We start from the raw sequence: 17,771 nt of genomic DNA on the forward strand, positions 1-17,771 counted from the left end.
GTGTACACTTTCAACAATATAAAAAAAAAAAAAAAATTATGTTGTCACTTCCTGAGAGCCTCCTTGCCGGTTGCAGACGTGTAACCATGGTAACCCGTGGTTAATACATCGGTGCGTGTGACCAAAACGACTAGCGGAGCGATAACATCCATTTTTCAATCAAATCGTGCAAATAGTGATACAAGCACCAAATTTGGCATTATGCTTGCCGAGGGGACGCTTAGCGAATATAAACGACTGGCCGCTTGAAAATCCAAGATAGCGGCCATTTTTCAAGATGGCCGCCAAATTGATTTGCTGATAATGATTTATATCATAGAAATTCATCTACTTGATCAATTTGAGTGATCTTGGTGTCGAATTATATGTTTTCTGGCATGCTGGATTTAATTTTGATAGTTTTAACAATTTGTATTAACTGCAATATGGCGGCCATTTTTCCAGATGGCTGTCAAATTTACTTGCGGAGAATGTTTTATGCTTGTACTTGGTCAATTTGAATGTGTGATGTAGAGTTATATGTTTTCTGGTATGCTTGATCTAATTTTTACAGCTTTAACATCCTACAATAAGTTTTTTCTTTGTGTTTTTTTGCGGCTTGAGAGTCCACAGGTCCAGTTCTAGCACCTGGTGTTGGATATGGAGCTTGTCATATTCCTGCTTATCCGGTCTTTCAGGGAAGGAAACTTTGGACCATCTTGGATTTTCAAGTGGCCAATCGTTCATATTTGCTAAGCGTCCCCTCGGGAGTCATCATGCCAAATTTGGTGCTTGTATCACTATTTGCATGATTTTTCCACTATCCGCTCCACTAGGCGGTTTTGGTCTGAATTAATTTAAATACATATATTACGCCTAGCAAAGTGAAATTTTATATTTACAGATCCATGAAAGTATAAGATTTCACTTATCAGCCTCTCTAGGTATCTTATTAATTATGAATAATGACTAAAATTGAACTAATGACACGCTATCATCGAATTAGTGCTGCCTGAAATAAAAAATAAAGACCTTCCAGCTGTTATATTAGCCTTTTATCCAGAGGACACTACTGTTACTCAATCTGCATGGATGTGTGGTTTCCATGGAGATTCCCTCACATCACGTGAGTGGGATGGAACGGAGCGAAATTAAACGAGCGCGCCCAAAGTCAAACATCCGGTTATTCTGTACAAAATAAAACTACAGTCCATTATATCACTTACATTTGAAGCACACGAGGGGTATGGTGGGGGTCTCTTAATGTCAAGTATGAACATGAAGATTGATTAAAGAGGGCAAAACCTGTTGAAAAACAGGTTCTTATATGTGTTTTTTTCCTCTTCAAAAATGACAAGCAGCTTTTATTCTGAAGGTGACCCATTTTCAAAAGGGTCCCTTGACCTTTGACCTTAAGATATGTTAATGAAAAATGGTTTCTATGGGTACCCACGAGTCTCCCCTTTACATACATGCCCACTTTATGATAATCACATGCAGTTTGGGGCAAGTCATAGTCAAGTCAGCACACTGACACACTGACAGTTGTTGTTGCCTGTTGTGCTGCAGTTTGCCATGTTTTATGCTAAATGCAGTACCTGTGAGGGGTTCTTGTTAATTGATTTCCAATAATAAATATAAACATATATTTGCATAAAGCAGCATATTTGTCCACTCCCTTGTTGATAAGAGTATTAAATACTTGACAAATCTCTCCTTAAAGGGACTGTTTGTAACTTCTTACACGTATAAATCAATCCGGGTCGATGTCCCATGCGCGCTCGCGTGTGGCTACGCTGTTCAGACAAGACTCCAACACAAACTACACGGAAGCACCAAAGTTATATCTAGTGAGCCCCGTCTTGCAAAACAGTGTTGGCCGCGGTCGGAGGACGCGGGGGAGACCGTAGCTTTGGTTTCCAGGTCCGGAGTCTCTGCTCCTCTGCTCCTCTGCCTGCCTGCCTTCACTCAGCTCACTCTACCTCACGCCGTGTTAACAAGCATTTCTGATTCTTACAAACAGTCCCTTTAAGGTACATTTTGAACAGATAAAAAATTTGCAATTAATTTGTGATTAATTGCAATTAACTATGGACAATAATGCGAATAATCCCGATTAAATATTTTTATCGATTGACAGCCCTATAGTGTAAATTCATCATAAACCAAAAATGGCATATAAAAACAAAGAAATGATTTTGTTTAGATCTCTTTCTATATTGCTGTTCCTTGAAATTGGCCCCTTTCCTGTTGGAAAGTATCATGCCCATTCATGAGGTCATTGCTTTCCTGTAATTTATTATGTGAGCCCTGAGAGAGAGTGTGTGTGTGTGTGTGAAGGGGGTTGGCATTACTGGCTCACTTCCTTCCTTTACCTCCATCTGGAAAAAAGCCGCAGCAACAAAAAGGAAAGCCTGTCAAATTATTGAGAATAGGAAAAGAAAGTGAGAGAAAAAGCGAGCTGATGGACTGACAACAAGTATAACGAGCAGTTTACCAACGAAGAAATGCGTGTTATACAGTTTTCCACGCAAGACACGACTTAATTCGTTCCAGACAGAGGAAGTAAAAAACCGACTTGGGATGAACGTTGAGCAACACAGTCACAGTTAGATATGTGTTACCATCTCCTCAGTGCCATCAGCTGTCTCTGCCTTCTTCACACTGGTAAGTACGAAGTTTTAGTCTTGCAAATCTTATTTAAATTCTCATTATAAACGAGGGAAATGTCCCCCAGACGTGATGTTGCATTTGAGGAACTTAAGACTGCACAGTCTTGCCTTTGAATTCATTCTCTGTTACAGAAGCTTTAGTGAAGGTAACTCACAATCTGTAAGATCTTATCTTTTAGTTGATATTATAACTTATTGTTGATATTTGATGAGGCTCACTCCAATTTATATATATATGTGTTTTAAGTAAGTAAGTGTAAGTGTAAGTAATAAGTGTGTTATTTTGTTTATGAAATGTTTTTTAAACAGTGTGTGTCTTACAATGTAGCTACACTATATCTACTTTCTGTCCAAGTACTTATAGTTTTAAAGGTTTATTCCATCCAAATACTAGGCCTACTACTTTTTGCCCAAGTACTGTTTGTACTAGTTTTATAGGTTTATTCCACCCAAATACTACTTTCTGTCCAAATACTTATAGTTTTAAAGGTTTATTCTGGCCAGATACTACTTTCTGTTCAAGTACTTATACTTTTAAAGGTTTATTCCACCTAAACACTACTACTTTCTGTCCAAGTACTTATAGTTTTAAAGGTTTCTGTCCAAGTACTTATAGTTTTAACGGTTTTTGTCCAAGTACTTATAGTTTTAGAGGTCTATTTCATATAAATACTGTCTAACAAGTTAATTAATTTCAACTTCCACCTTTGACAGTATTACAGTTTAGCTTCCAGCTTCTCAAGCAACGTATTTCAGCTCTTAGCTTTTTTTTGGGGTCACGTGGAAACCACAAATTTACAGATGCACTAATGCATGATGCAATCTTGTGTGTTGTTATGTGACATATATGGCTTCATTAAAACACTGTATATCAAAGCAGCCTGTTTCCTTTGTCCATGTCAGTTTCTTGCATATAATGAGCTCTAGGAGACTTCCCTTTTCCAGGTTTCTGTGCTGAAGAATGCATTCAGGTCGTTCTGGCAGAACGTGAGACATTGTATGTACCAGCAGGTGGCAGTCTGTCTCTGTCCTGTGTGGTCCAGCACTGTGGAGGAGCCTGGACGGGGACCTGGATGCGGAGAAACTCAACAGACCAAAAGTTAAGAGTGAGGCACCATGTGACCAATGTGACACTCTCAGACAATCAAACTGAACTCATCTTGAGTTTCCAGAGTGTGAACCGATCATACGAAGGCTCCTATGGATGCAGCGTTAAATGGTCTCATGGTGACACCGAGCAGGGACATTCGAAGTATGTGAACGTCACTGCAGGTATGTAGAATCATGTATATTATCATTATCATACAGATATAGCAGGAAAAAAATTGCATTATTTGTGTCCTCCCCCAGCTGTCCCCTCTCAGAGGAGTGTGTTGCACAGGGTTTTGGTCTGTGCCGGTGCTTTTCTTTGTCTTCCCATTATTCTGGGATTGGCTCGCTGCCTGAGTTCAGAGGTCAAGCCTCAGCCACTTCCTAGAACACTAGTGTCGACACACTCAGCTGTATACAGAGACCAACCACAGCCGGCTCCACAGCCTCCACCTCGACGCCCCGTACCCCAGAAACGTAGCACTCCCTCCCACAAAGGTATTTTAGTTTGTAACACTGATAAAAAAAAAGTTACTGTAGCATTGTCGAAAGTAATCTATTCACTGTCATTTTTTTTTTTGCATTTTACAGCTGCCCCCAAGACCCAGCAGAAGACTGAGGTGGGTAAACATCCTGTTTCAAGACAGGATGACCTTTGCAGTGCCCTCTACATTGTTTGTTTCCCCTGACAAGCCTTAAAGGTGCAGTGTGTAGGATTTGATGGGATTTGGTGGCATCTAGTGATGTGGTTGCAGATTGCAACCAACCGAGTACCCCTTCGCTCACTCCTCCCTTTCCAAGACTGCGGTAACGTGAGTGCAAAACTGATGTTAAGGCCGCTGGCGGTACCACAGTTTTGCACTCTGTGGCTCACGTTACCGCAGTTTCACAAACATAGAACTACAGTGTCCTTCAGGTAACATGAAAACATTAAAGTCTCTCTCTAGAGCCAGTGTTTGGTTTGTCCGTTCTGGGCTACTATAGAAACATGGCAGAGCAACATGGTGGACTCCGTGGAGACGTGTAGTGTCTAGAAGGGAATTGGGAATTGGGGAAAATCTCGTGAGATGGATGAGGTCATACATTGATCTTAATAGTTAAGGTTAAGATCGGTCGTCAGGCAGCGAGTCTCGCGATCAGATTTCGCAATTTGTTACCTTCTAGGCACGACCATGAAGAGGACCTGCTCCCTATGTAGATATGAAGGACTCATTCTAAGCTAATGAAAACACAATGATTCTTAATTTCAGGTGATTATACACTAATGAAAATATTTCTGCTAATAGATCCCCCAAAATGTTACACACTGTTCCTTTAAATATGTCTAAAGTCATTGAGTGTGACCTTGTGTGCGCATAAATAACTCTTTTGTCATTCACAATGTTACAGGTGGTGTATGCAGACATTTCCCAGGATGCACTGAGACAACAGGGAGCCACCAGAAACCCTGACCAGTCCATTGTCTACTCATCCCTCAGATTTTCCTGACTGCAAATCGAAGCAGATGAAAAACTGTCAGCTGAGGATCAATTTTGTTTTTCCTTTTTGTGGGGTTTTGCTTGATCCTGGACGTTTTCAGGGAACATTTGATGTGGGACCAGGGAGCTTCTCACTTTTCTGACGAATATTTCACTATTACGTCATTCTTGAGCTCAAGACCTTACCTGGAAAACCATTGAAGCAGAGGACAAAATGAGATACAAAAAAATCCAGCAGAGTTGTTTTTGTCTCTCCATGTTTATGGGCTGCCCTGATTAATCCTAGATGTGGAAGTAATGACTGCTTTAAATGCCAAAAATCCTTCATGTGCAGGTAGCGGAGCCAAATGTTTCTGATGTGTTCATGTAAATAAAATATTAAAGTATGAACAGAACCATACGTGTTGTGCTGTAAACTGAGATTTAAAAAAATGAGATACCACGTAAATGACACAAAATACAACATTTTATTTTAGAATAAATTCTCAATGGCACGTTACATAACCAAATATACATATACATGTTTAGACATCTTTTAAATTAATATATTTCCTTTAATCATTTTTAACCTTATTAATTAGCGTACTCTGCAGTTACATTTTTACATGACATCAATGCAAAAGAAGTTATTATTTTAATAAATTAAGCGTATTAACAGAGGAAAGGCTGCAGGGCATTTGGGCGATACCTGCTACAAACCAAAAGACATCTGAACTTCCTGCTTTTGTGTGATTTCTGTCCCTGCTTTCCTTGCTCGAGGTAATCGCTGGCCTACACAGTTTGTATTAGTCAATGCTGTTAAGTTCCTCGAAGTATTTATCAAGTGACATAACAGCATCCATGCAAATTAAAAAGTCATCTAAATTACAAAGTAGGTTTTTGTAATTTGGGTGAACTGACCTTTTAAACCCGGATATGAGTTGTGTGACAGATTCACACACTGTCAAGCCATCCAGGAATGGTTCACTCCACATAGACAATCTTCCAAAGACCGACCAGCCTGGTTGTTTGGTCCCATAGGAAAACACATCTGTGTGTCTTTAAAGGGATAGTTGGGGTTTGAAGTGTATGAGGTTATTTATCCATAGTCAGTGTATTACCTATAGTAGATGACGGTCGGCACGCCCCCAGTTTGGAGAAGCAGACAGGAGTTACCGCATGGAAGAAAAGCAACGTTCTGCTGTGGACGGGGCCGGCAGCAAAACATATTTTAGCCACCTAAAAGTAATTTTACCTCGCTGAACACGGGGGTTCTGGTCTACCGCTGCCTCGATCGGTTAGTTTGTGTTATTGTGTGACTTTAGTGAATCCAAACTAATCAAACTCACACAAAAACACAAACAAACTAACAACTCCCATGGTCTGCAGGGTAAAATTATTTTTTTTTTTCAATGGAGTCTGGTTGCTTTGACGAGAGCATAGATAACGGCTTCAGGTCCCCGTCAGAAACATAAACTGTATAGCTGTCTCATGGCAAGGTGCAATCGATCGAGGCAGCGGTAGACCAGCAACTCCTGTGTTTTGTGAGGTAAAAATTTTTTTTTTTTCAATGGAGTCTGGTGGTTTTGGCGAGAGCATAGATGGATACAACGGCTTTAGGCCCCTGTCAGAAAGGGCTGTCTGATGGCAAGGTAAAGCAGTGAAAATATTCTAATTATAGCGTACACTTAAACTAATATTGATTTTTTTTTCTTTTAATTGTCTAAAATACATTTAGCTGCCGGCCCGTCCACAGCAGTACATTGCTTTGGTCCTGTGCGGTAACTCCTGTCTGCTTCTCTAAACTAGGGGCATTCTGACCATCATCTACTGTAGGTAATACACTGACTATGGATAAGTACCTCATACAACCCCACTTCAAAACACCCAAACTATCCCTTTAAGCTTTTTTCTTGATTAGCACACTCCCACTTTGCCCTGCTAACTCTAGTTTGTGCAGCTCCAGGCGTATGTCATGGTATAGTTGAGGACAAGAGTAGAGCTATTGTCCTGTTGTTGTGCTTGTAAGCAACTGGCTTTGCAATTTACTTCTAAGAGACTTTGTAATAACAACTAACAAAGCGTCAAATCAAAAATACAAAAGAAAAAAAAGCTCCAAGTTCACATTCAAAGTGTTTTGTTTTTTGTTTTTTTTGCCAAAGTGTGGTTCAAAGGTTCATTTAACCTGAAGCATCTTTTTTCAAGTCATCTTCATCAGCTCACATGCTGGGAAACTTTAAACCTTTCCTGTTCAAAAGTTCCACCGAACATAGACACAGATACACCGAGCTAGCAAGCTTCAATGGGAGGTATCAGAGGGTGAAATGTTTTCAGTAAGTGCAACGTCTATTTTCAGCAAATGTGGGTGTTGATCGGCTACCCACAACTGTGTTGTAACCGGATCCAGAAGATTCTTGTCCTCTCACATAGTGAGAGAGACAGACAGAGAGAGAGAGAGAGAGCATCAGTGGTGAAAAGGGCTTTTGATAGATTGTAAGGCGCAGCTTTGGCTAAAATAAGCTTATGGCAAAATGTGTTGGCAGTGTCTCCTACTGTGAGCTAATGTCCACTAACCAAGCACTTGAGTTGAGGGATTTGAAGTCACCCTTACAGGTACTGAAATGCTTGTCATACAGTAGGTATCGACTGCAATGTCGTGTTTATAGTGCAGGAGACACAACGCGGCAGCTAGCAAGGTTACAAAAGCATCTTTAAAAATCAAAGGTGTTCCCTAGGAAAGCATTTTTATATGCAAAGAACAAGCTCAGATCCTACAGTGGAGAAGTGTGTTGTCACCACTAAGACGCTGCTACTGTAAGTCTACATTATGTTCCTGTGCATTTGTTGGTCTGTACTTTTTTTTTTGTCAAAAGAGGAACTGTTGCCAGACATACTGTTCAAGGGAAAAGGCAAAAAGGGAACATCCTGACGTCCTTTCCATTGCACAATCGACTAGATAAAGAGTAACAGTTCGGCCAACCATTCTTCTAGATCGCCGTGTCTGTCTATTAAACAAGATGCTTGAGAAAAAGCTGAGGCAGAGTCACAGTATTACAGCCATGCTAGGACTTCCATGTGATGTGAACAATTAACAACTGAGATGCAGCAGCTTGTAACATCGGCAAAGTATTGACTAATTTCTGTAGGTTGGTTAAAAAGAAATAATGTCAGCTGCTTCTCCTCACTGTACACTCACAGTATTGTCAGTTAGTTTATAGTGTGTGGGGACTCTGGTGCAGTTGGTAGTCTTGTCAGATTATCCTTGGCGAATGGAAGTGGCTCTACAGTGATTTTGTGGTTGTTGTGATTTTTTTTTTTCTTTGCAGCTCCGTCAACCCGCCGCTGTCCCTTTGTTGTGCAAGTCTGATGTTTCCAATCCACAAAGCTACTCGGACTGAAAGAGAGGAAAGTGAACAGAAACGTTAGAGCAGTAGTTCCCAACATGGGGGTCCTGACCCCCACTAAGGGTCGCCAAAGCTTCACAGGCCTTCTTTGGTTTTAAAGATTGTAAAGGCCCAGACACACCGACCCGACATCAAAGAACTAGCGGGGATGAAGGCTGCCAGCTTCATTGCTTCACGTCGCCTCAACTCGCCTTTGTCTTGGACAAAAAGCTGCACTCAAACGCGCCGCAAAGACTACAGCCGACGGCCAACAACAAGTCTGTATTCGTCATTCAAAAAGGGAAACCGAAAGACCGAGGACGGCGGATATACAAACAGCTGTTATGATACGTACATGAAACAAAGCAGTGTTTGCCGACCATTTTCACACCACACTCACTCATCACTTAGCTTCATTCCAGATGGACATGTCGTTGTGAAAATATCCGTATAACGGAGCGATCAGATGAGATGAAGATGAAACATGAGAAGAGCCTTCTGTGTTTTTCCTCTTGACTTTACTCGTTGGCTTGCTTTCCTCACTTCCGTTTCTCTTCTCGTGCACTGATTCGTTTAAGCTGAACAGCCAATCAGAGTGATTTCTCTTACCGACGGGCGACGCCGCCGATTCAACATAGTGAATTGGCCGAAAAAACTCTGACACGGGCAGACTAGAGCCGACGGTGCGGGACACAAAGAAAAAACTAGGCCGACGGACGCTCACCGACGGACCCAAACTGTCCGACGGCCGACCGTTGGCTTGGTGTGTCAGGGCCTTAAGACAGCTTTTAGGATAATGGCATGGTGAAGAGCTGAACACAAGTCATATTCACAGAGCCTTCCCTCTCTGCTTAACAGCCTCATCCTGCATTATCAAAGTTAAAACAACCAAAGAGCTGATAGAACAATGGCCAAGCGTCAGGGAGAGGAAAACACTGAATTTGTCAAAAAAGAAGCCTATTAAGTATGTATGATTGTTAAAAATGAAAAAAAGACAATACAGATAAATAAATGTATTAAAAGTTCCTAAAAATAACAGGAAAACTCATCTAGGATTCAATATTCACAGGATATAATCCGCTCAAAATTCATCCAAATTGCTCGTTTTACACAAACTTCCTGCAATTATGGCGTTCATTATTTGGGTTAATTGTACAGTTTATCAGTTGTTCTGTACTGTTATTCTTATGCATTAAATAATAATATGAAATATCCATAAAATATGTCACTTAGTCAGGGGTTGTCAGTTTACTTAATGATAGAAAAGGTGTCCTGTAAGGAAAAAGGTTGGGACCCACTGAGTTAGAGGACAGCATGCATCTTTCAACACCAGCTCGCCTGTTTCAATGACATCACAGTGAGCCGGAGATAATGAGATGTCGGGAAGATGGACAGTGAGTGATTCGAAAACACACCAGGAGACTTTTTCTCATTGCTTTCAGCCTGCTGCACTAAATCCTGCTGTTAGTTTCTGCTTTAAAAAGTTCTAACCTTGACATTTTCTTTCTCTTCATCTTTTTTTTTATCAGCACTTTGTAACAAGAAACATGTTTCTGACTTACAGTTGTGGATGAGTGGCTCATTTTGTCAAAGCGGAACTTCAAGTTTGACCTCGGTGAAGTCTTACTTTTCACATCTGCAGAATATGGAGGAACAGAAAAGACAGGAAGGAAACGCTCATTAGAGAATCTGTCATCTCCAGGATGTCACTCTGTTAAAGTGTGAAGTGACAGCGGGGATGTGAATCCTGTTAGTAAAATCGTAGGTGTACCTGTTGGACTGCGGCACATGATGACAGGGGTACCTGATCCCTGACTGTCGACGCTGAGGGAAGGACTAAAGGCAGAGGAGGACGCTATAGAGGGATGGCTGGCCTACGGGGACGGAGAGCACAAACACATTTAACACAGAGGAAGAGATGGAAGTGATATTTTACTGAAGTCGACCTTAATCTTCCTGTCAGCGAAGTTAGAGGCACTAAATGTTTGGCAGGAAGTACAAATGAAAAGGATGTTTTGCAGGATAGAGCCACCGAAAACCTGGTTTACTTTTTTAAGTCATTTTCACAATATAGGTTAAAGATAAAGTCAGTAACTGTCACTAGTTACTGACAGTAGTGCTGCTTCATATGTACTGTACAGATATGAGAGTGGTATAGATCTTCTCATATAACATCAGCTAATGGCAAGAAAATGAACAAGCGCATTTCATAAAATGTTGAACTATTCCTTTAAACCAATCAAAAAGCCTTTTAAGGTAAAGAAAAAGCAAGAATTTATCTAATTTTCCCTTGCGATGATCACTGCCACTGTCACTATTGAGGGCCAGAGAAAAAAGTGACTGGTGTAGCAATAAACTACACCAGTCACTTTTTTCTCTGCCCCTCAATAGTGACAGTTTTAACAGCCCACTGTGCATCTGTGCACACTGATTCCCATTTAAATAGTGAGAGTGGGAACCGACCGGACAGCAATTCTCACGTTGAATAAAACACTGACGAGCAGCGTCATCTGATACACAGAAAGCGAGAGGAGCTGTAACCATTATAATCAACGTGGTGATGTTCAACACTCTCTATTAGAGAGCTCTGTAATTACACACTACATGTATTTCACCCATCAAAGCTTTGACGCTACCAACAACCTCAACAGCGCTTTAACAATGCGTTTCCAGTTCTGCTCTCAATTTCCTTTTCCTTTCTCTTGAAGTTCACTCTATTCAAACATAAACTGGGAGAGCTGGACTCACCGTCTCCAGTTCTTCCAGAGCTTCGGTTTCTCCCGTGGTGCTGCTGAAGCTGCTGGTGCTGGATGAAGAACGAGAGATGTTCGGTCTGCCGCTGCCGCCGCCGCACTCTTTCAGCTTGATGAACGGCCTGTTGAGGAAAAGAGACGGGAACATGAGTGAAAATCAGACCAGTGACCAAAACATCAACTTTTACCTTTAGTGTTGAGATGATCTCCTACTGTAGTATTGGTCTTACCTCTCTTTGTTGGGGCAGATCTCAGGTGAGCTGGGATTGGATGAAGTCTCTGACCTCACTTCCTGGGACAGCGGGCAGATCTCTGCAAGCTTTTGGTCGCTGCAGACAAAAACACATTGATGACAACTTTCTGGACTTCCACTATCTGTATGAACATAGTACAGATGATGTTGGTGTCTGTGGTGTAACATAAATCATGGTACCATAACAGGAAGTGCAGTGTGAAACCAAAAACACCAACCTGCGAGTGTGTTTGTCCGATGGGGACTCTGTGCTGGAGTGGAGACGAGGGAAGAGTCCTGAGCGCCGTTTCACAGGGCTCTTCAGAGGAGACTTGGCTGACACCAACACAGGAGGCTGAAGATCAAAGAGTATAGAATTAGAAATGGGACAATAACTAATTTAAATTAAATAATCATCCCTTCAAAAATGGCATAATTCACTGGTTGACATAGAAGCTCTTTAATCTACATACTGTATAAGACAAAGGTTCTCAATCTTTTTTCAGCCAAGGAGCCCTTACAAGAGGGAGAATATACTGGGGACCCCCTCCTCTATGTCTCTTGGAATAATTTGACGTAGCCTATTTTTTACACTTCTATAGTCTTATTTATGTGAAAGAACAAAGATGTGTTCGATTACAACGTAATCTGTGAACTATTATACCAACCCAGCTGTCAGAAATTTTTTTTGGCATTGCACATTTCTGCAAACCACAGGATAAACTGAATGTATATGTTTGAAATATTTCTCAAATACGTTTTTATATCAGCCTCGTATCGTGCTTGCAGAAAAGCACGATGCCACGTGGTTAACGTTGTGAAACAATCGGTTAGGTTTAGGCAACAAAGCCACTTGGTTGAGGTTAGAAAACAGATCATGATTTGTACTAAAATAATAACATACCGACATAACGTAACAACCGTAACAAAGCATAAATAAACTACAGCCCTTAGAGTACTTTATTACGTAATGTAACAACGTTGCGAAAACATTGTTGTGAAAAAAGCGTAAAGTCAACATTTACTTTTGGTTTCACACGTGACACAAACAGCGGTCTCCTGGGTAAAAGTCCAATGTTTGTTTGACCCATCCACCTCCCCTTAGAGGACTTTCTTGCTTGTTATACTTAAATAAATAAGGGATAATGTACAGCGAGCAAACAACAAACTTGCGTCGCCCTGAAGGGGTTTCTTTCACAACAATGACCCGCTAGCTGTACATTATCCCTCTTATTACACGGTTACTTACTTAAGAAATCAATAATTTGACACAAAAACGGTCCGCCAGAGTCCGACATCAGAACTGCGCCCATAGCAACGGTCTGTTATACATAGCAACGGTCTGCTATAAAGAAATAACAGACTGTAGAACGCTGTGATTGACCAATCAGAATCGAGTATTCAACAAAGCCGTGTAATAACTTTCAATAACAGGCGCTGAATATACTATCACTTGCTCTGACCGAATGCAAAAACGTCTACATTAAACATACCGGTGGTTTACAGAGACGTATACTGTAGATTTAAAAATTTAAATATTATTTGTTGAACTACAGAAGCCTTTTATAAACAAAAAAAAACAAACTATATCATGATAATTTAAATGAATGAATCTGAAAACTTTTCACGGACCCCACTTTGAGAATCCCTGTTATAAGAGATAGATCACTGAATTAACTAAAATGACAACACAGGAGTACTTTTTCCCTATTACCATCATTATTATAGTACTTAAAGGTAAAAAACACTTTTTACCCGACTCAAGTTCTCCTTGTTCAACCCCTCCCTCTCTCCCTTTAACCCCTCATACTCACAGTGAAGGTGCTCTTTGTGCATTCGCTGGTGCTCTGCGGCAGGCCTCCTCCGCTCACGCTGGCCGGGACCCCGCCTCCTACCCCGGGGCTCCTGTGACGGTGGGACCCCACCATGGTCTCCATCGAGTGGCTCCTGACACGCATGGCTCTCTGGAGGGATGGAGAGGAAACGGAGGATGAGTGGACGAGGGAGAGGAGGAGGAGGAGACCAAGGAGATGTATTGTGGGTAAAGGTAAAAGTGTAAGAGGATGGACAGAGAGGGGAAAGTAAAATGACGGTACAGCATAAAAATTAGGTTTTTATCAGCTTTAAATCCAGCAATCATTTTAATGTATGAATTAACATTTAGGTTTATTGGTGCTATTGCACAATGCAACCACCGGGGGGCGCAGTTCTCCAAGAATGATCCCAAGTGATTTGGAGTAATGAATGAATACATGTTGTACTAATACTTATTGCTCTAATGACTTTCTACTCATTCAGTTCATTGATGACAAGATTCATATTTTTTTTTTCTAGAGTCCATAATAAGTTCCAGCCTTTAAAATTAAAGTAAAAACACACATTTTTGTCTTTTTAATTCTGCTATCCACTGCTGATACAGCATGAAGCTTATTTTTTGGAAGCATAAACACAAACAACAACATATAAAATAGTGTTTATTAATAATGTGGCGATCCTCTGCTGAATTTACAGTAATGCAGACAGGTAATAATACACAGTGACGGCCAGGACAGCAATGAGAACAGCGCCCCCTGGGACTGACTGCAGAAAGTGCAAAGAAGCCGTCCATAATGCCTGTGAAGAGTAGAGCCAAATTGTCACATTAGTCACACGTTCATCACACACACACACACACACAGATAGAAATACACACTTTAATGGTCATATTAACATCAATTAGCCTTTAGATGAGGACAAAAGAGTGTGAAGAGACAGTGAGTGACGAGAAAACGTAAGATTCACAAAGAGAAAAGGAATTTTTTTTACAAATGCATAAGCAAAGTAGTGTTTTCATCGATTTTCTACACAAAAACATGAATGCACATGTCTTCACACCCACACACACTCGGCATATAAGGTCAAAATCTTAGAGAAAAGCAGCAGCAACAACGCAGCCGATGGTTTAGCACCTTAAGTCGTCCTCAGACCCGTGACATTTAGTTGACCTACAGCGAGAAAACCTCACATTCTCGTGCTGTAACGACTGCGATTAAATAAATGTCACAGAGCTGAGAAAACATTACATGGTGTCACGTATTACTTCTGTCCAGGTTTATGTTCACCTTGAAGGATTCTAGCAGACCCCCGTGGCCCCCGTTCTCCAGTTTGTCCTCCTCTCCCGCCTGGCCCAGACCCAGCGTGGCCTGGCTCTGTCTGTGCAGCTCGTCGTGGAGGTTGTCCAGCAGCGCAGCTCGCGTTCGCCCCTTTGGAATCAATTCACACATGTAGGAAAACATCAGGATGGTGATTATGGTGATGATTTATGAGCGAAGCTGAGCTGTGATTGAAGGCATGCTGCGGGTGTTTGAGTGTGCCGACGTGTGTCACCTCTAGTTTGGCAAATTTGTCGGATTTGTAGCAGGCGTTTTCAGCATTGATCAGCTTTGTCAGCAGGAAGTCTCGAAACTCAGGACCCTGGAGGGAGAGAGAGAGAGAGAGAGAGAGAGAGAGAGGGGGGGGAGGAAAAGGTGACCGTGATCAGCACCATACAGATTACACTACTGAAGCACGCTGTGTCTGATCAAGAGGATCAACCTCAATGATTTAAATCTTCATCTGCCTCAAATCCTCTCTTTCTCTCCACATGCTGCAAATCAGGTCCCAATAACTAACTGAATCTTCTACTCTTGAAGCCAGATTGTTTTTACAATGTAGTTTGTGACAATGATCTGATGGAATAATCATGGCAACCGTCAAAATGCAAGATGAAGAGGAGGGTTACAGTTTTTTTTAATGTGCACCCCAATATTAAACTGTTTTACTTGTTTTAATACCATCTTAAATACTTACAAAAAGAAGTACAAATCCTAAACACTGTACCTTTAAGTTTTATCGACTAAAATCCTAAACACTGTACCTTTAAGTTTTATCAAATAAATGTACACGTATCAAAAGTAAAAGTACTGGTTATGAAATGTAGTGGAATAGAAGTATAAAGTAGGATAAAATGGAAATACTCAAGTCAAGAACAAGTGTTTTTTTCCCTTGAACATGGGATAGTCCAAGCGATAATCCGAGGTATTTTTACATGATGTTTAAACCCAAATTAAGTCACAAGTCATTGGTGTTCACGTCAAAAGGTCGAGGTGCAAGTCGTTTTTGAATTTGTCAAGTAAAGCTGATGAGATTCGCGACTCAAGTTGTTCACAGCTCTTCCTCTCACCTTCCTAAAGACAGCTGGGTTCGGGAGAGGAGGTCCGAAAGGAGGCACATCCTCCCTCGCTGTAACAGACACCTGTTGACGTAAAACATGTTATCAGCGTGTATTACAAGTGGGCTAGGATTTGGGCTGGGAGGATGAAACTTGAGAAGACCTTTTGATTGATTCATTGCATACTTGGTTGCGCTTATTCATGTGAGCACAATTTGTTTTCTGCCCAGCTGACAAGGACCACTAGCAGTTTCAAACACTCTTTACAGTATGTTTGATTTACCCATGTACTTGTTATTCCAGAGCACCTTAAAGTAGTAGTAGTAGTGTCGGGTTTGTACCTTGTACGTTGTGTGCTCTGTACAGGGGTTCTCAACCTGCACCAGCACATAAGCGTGCAGGAAATTGGAGGCGATCATGTCTGGAACAAACGGCGTGGCCTCTTCCTGGAAGACTGCGGCCACAATGTCATTTCCTATGTGCCTTTTCCTCTGGAGCTAAAGAAGCAGAGGATGAAATTCATGACATTATAAATTGGTCAACAGATTTGGTTTTGTGTTTTTGTAGCACTTATAAAACAAGAGTCTTCTATGACACGTAAACCACTGAATGCACAATGGATTTATTTGTTTCTGAGGAGGATTTTATCGTCTTCACATCAAATAACTTGCAAACATTTGATCGCAGCTTACATAACGGCAATGTAGCAACGAGAACAGCATAACACAGTGTCAACAACCACATCTGACCGGTTTAATATTGATATTTTTTGAGCCAAAGGATCCTCACATTGCAGCTAAATCCGTTGAGCCTTCAGTGTAACAATAATAAAACCAGTATCAGTCTGGTACCTGCTGGACGTCTCCCTCGGTGAAGGGAAGCTTGGTTGACACGTGGAGCATAATCTCTCTCCGTCTGAAGACGGTGTAGACGGATTCAAAGCCTGTCTGTCCGTGGGATACATCCAGCCCACCACGAAACCTGTCACATTATCAAAGCACATGTGTCATGTTCTCTGTGTGGCCTCCAGAAATGAGATAACATTATATTTTATGTTTTTTAAATGTCAGTTTCATCACATGTTGTGCTTAGCTACAGTAGCTACAAAAAAGCTCTCTAGTTTTACATATAAATTTCATGACTATCAAGATTATATTTCATGTATTTTAAATGTCAGTTTTAGTGTTAAACTAGTTCCAAGAACACCCAAATGTGTTGTGCAGTTTGCTGTAACATGTCAGCTACAATTCAAAGCCTTCCTAACAGTAAAAGTAACAAGTGTAACTCAATAGAAAAAAAGCTTGCAACACAATAAACACAGTATACAGAGCTCTGATTACCTGTCCACATGGCACTTTCTTTTTTCAGAACTGTTTCACTAAGCAGTTTATCCCGGTTGCACGCTGAGGCCGAAACAGCAGGACGAATTGCTCCAAGGTTACAGTAATAAAACCCTGCTAAACTGCTCTATTGTAAAGCACTTTAATGGCATCCTTCTCTTGAGCCTCGTGGACCTTTTTGGTGATAATTAGCAAGTAACCTATTTGAAATTTCTTTGGAATTACTGCCAAATTGCCTCAATATTTACCTCAAAATGTATCGAAAATTAACCACTTTATTCTCTCTGGTCTTTTGTTAATTTGATGTTACTGAATCCTGTTTTAAAGCAATTCACTTTCTTTCTTTTCTCTTATTAAATCCTCTTATAAACTCCTGCTCTTACCCTTTAAAGTCCTGAAGATCAATATTGTCACCCAAGATGCTGAGAAACTCCTTAAAAGCTGGCGTCTCCTCGTTGTTCCCAAACAACTGTTCCTCTGACGTCTGAGACATACGACATAGACAATATAAGATCAGATGGTAGTGGAAGTGAGTAAAAGTGGGGTACACTAACAACATCGCTACGATCGCTCACCTGTCCAAACTTCTGGTAGACGACTCCAAATTTGAAGGTGTTGTTCACCTCGTGTTCATCATACGCCACTATCAACTGGGATCCCTGAACATACACAAAAAC

At 41.0% G+C, this 17,771-nt stretch overlaps 2 protein-coding genes across 9 annotated transcripts in view; one reads left to right on the forward strand and one right to left on the reverse strand.

The window, feature by feature from the left end:
• Positions 1 to 2,314: 2,314 nt before the first annotated feature.
• Positions 2,315 to 5,613, forward strand: LOC141771317 (uncharacterized). The gene is made up of 5 exons (XM_074641440.1): positions 2,315 to 2,646; positions 3,597 to 3,923; positions 4,002 to 4,238; positions 4,332 to 4,360; positions 5,130 to 5,613. Exons 1-5 carry the CDS (start codon positions 2,595 to 2,597, stop codon positions 5,226 to 5,228), a joined length of 744 nt encoding a protein of 247 aa, XP_074497541.1. The 5' UTR covers positions 2,315 to 2,594; the 3' UTR covers positions 5,229 to 5,613.
• A 1,719-nt stretch (positions 5,614 to 7,332) lies between these two features.
• The window catches only part of rap1gap2a (RAP1 GTPase activating protein 2a), a 105,632-nt gene continuing 95,193 nt past the window's right edge, over positions 7,333 to 17,771 (reverse strand). For all 8 annotated transcript variants that reach the window (XM_074641435.1, XM_074641437.1, XM_074641436.1 and 5 more), the window contains 14 exons: positions 17,670 to 17,753; positions 17,478 to 17,578; positions 16,606 to 16,735; positions 16,096 to 16,251; positions 15,767 to 15,838; positions 14,932 to 15,018; positions 14,667 to 14,807; positions 13,380 to 13,529; positions 11,805 to 11,920; positions 11,564 to 11,662; positions 11,329 to 11,455; positions 10,352 to 10,454; positions 10,143 to 10,216; positions 7,333 to 8,591 (listed from right to left, as the gene is read on the reverse strand). In XM_074641435.1, coding sequence (XP_074497536.1) covers positions 8,583 to 8,591; positions 10,143 to 10,216; positions 10,352 to 10,454; positions 11,329 to 11,455; positions 11,564 to 11,662; positions 11,805 to 11,920; positions 13,380 to 13,529; positions 14,667 to 14,807; positions 14,932 to 15,018; positions 15,767 to 15,838; positions 16,096 to 16,251; positions 16,606 to 16,735; positions 17,478 to 17,578; positions 17,670 to 17,753 — 1,449 coding nt within the window. In that variant the 3' untranslated portion in view covers positions 7,333 to 8,582. The remainder of the gene's footprint in view (positions 8,592 to 10,142; positions 10,217 to 10,351; positions 10,455 to 11,328; positions 11,456 to 11,563; positions 11,663 to 11,804; positions 11,921 to 13,379; positions 13,530 to 14,666; positions 14,808 to 14,931; positions 15,019 to 15,766; positions 15,839 to 16,095; positions 16,252 to 16,605; positions 16,736 to 17,477; positions 17,579 to 17,669; positions 17,754 to 17,771) is intronic.

This window comes from Sebastes fasciatus, chromosome 7, assembly GCF_043250625.1.
Source record: "Sebastes fasciatus isolate fSebFas1 chromosome 7, fSebFas1.pri, whole genome shotgun sequence".
Taxonomy (NCBI): domain Eukaryota; kingdom Metazoa; phylum Chordata; class Actinopteri; order Perciformes; family Sebastidae; genus Sebastes; species Sebastes fasciatus.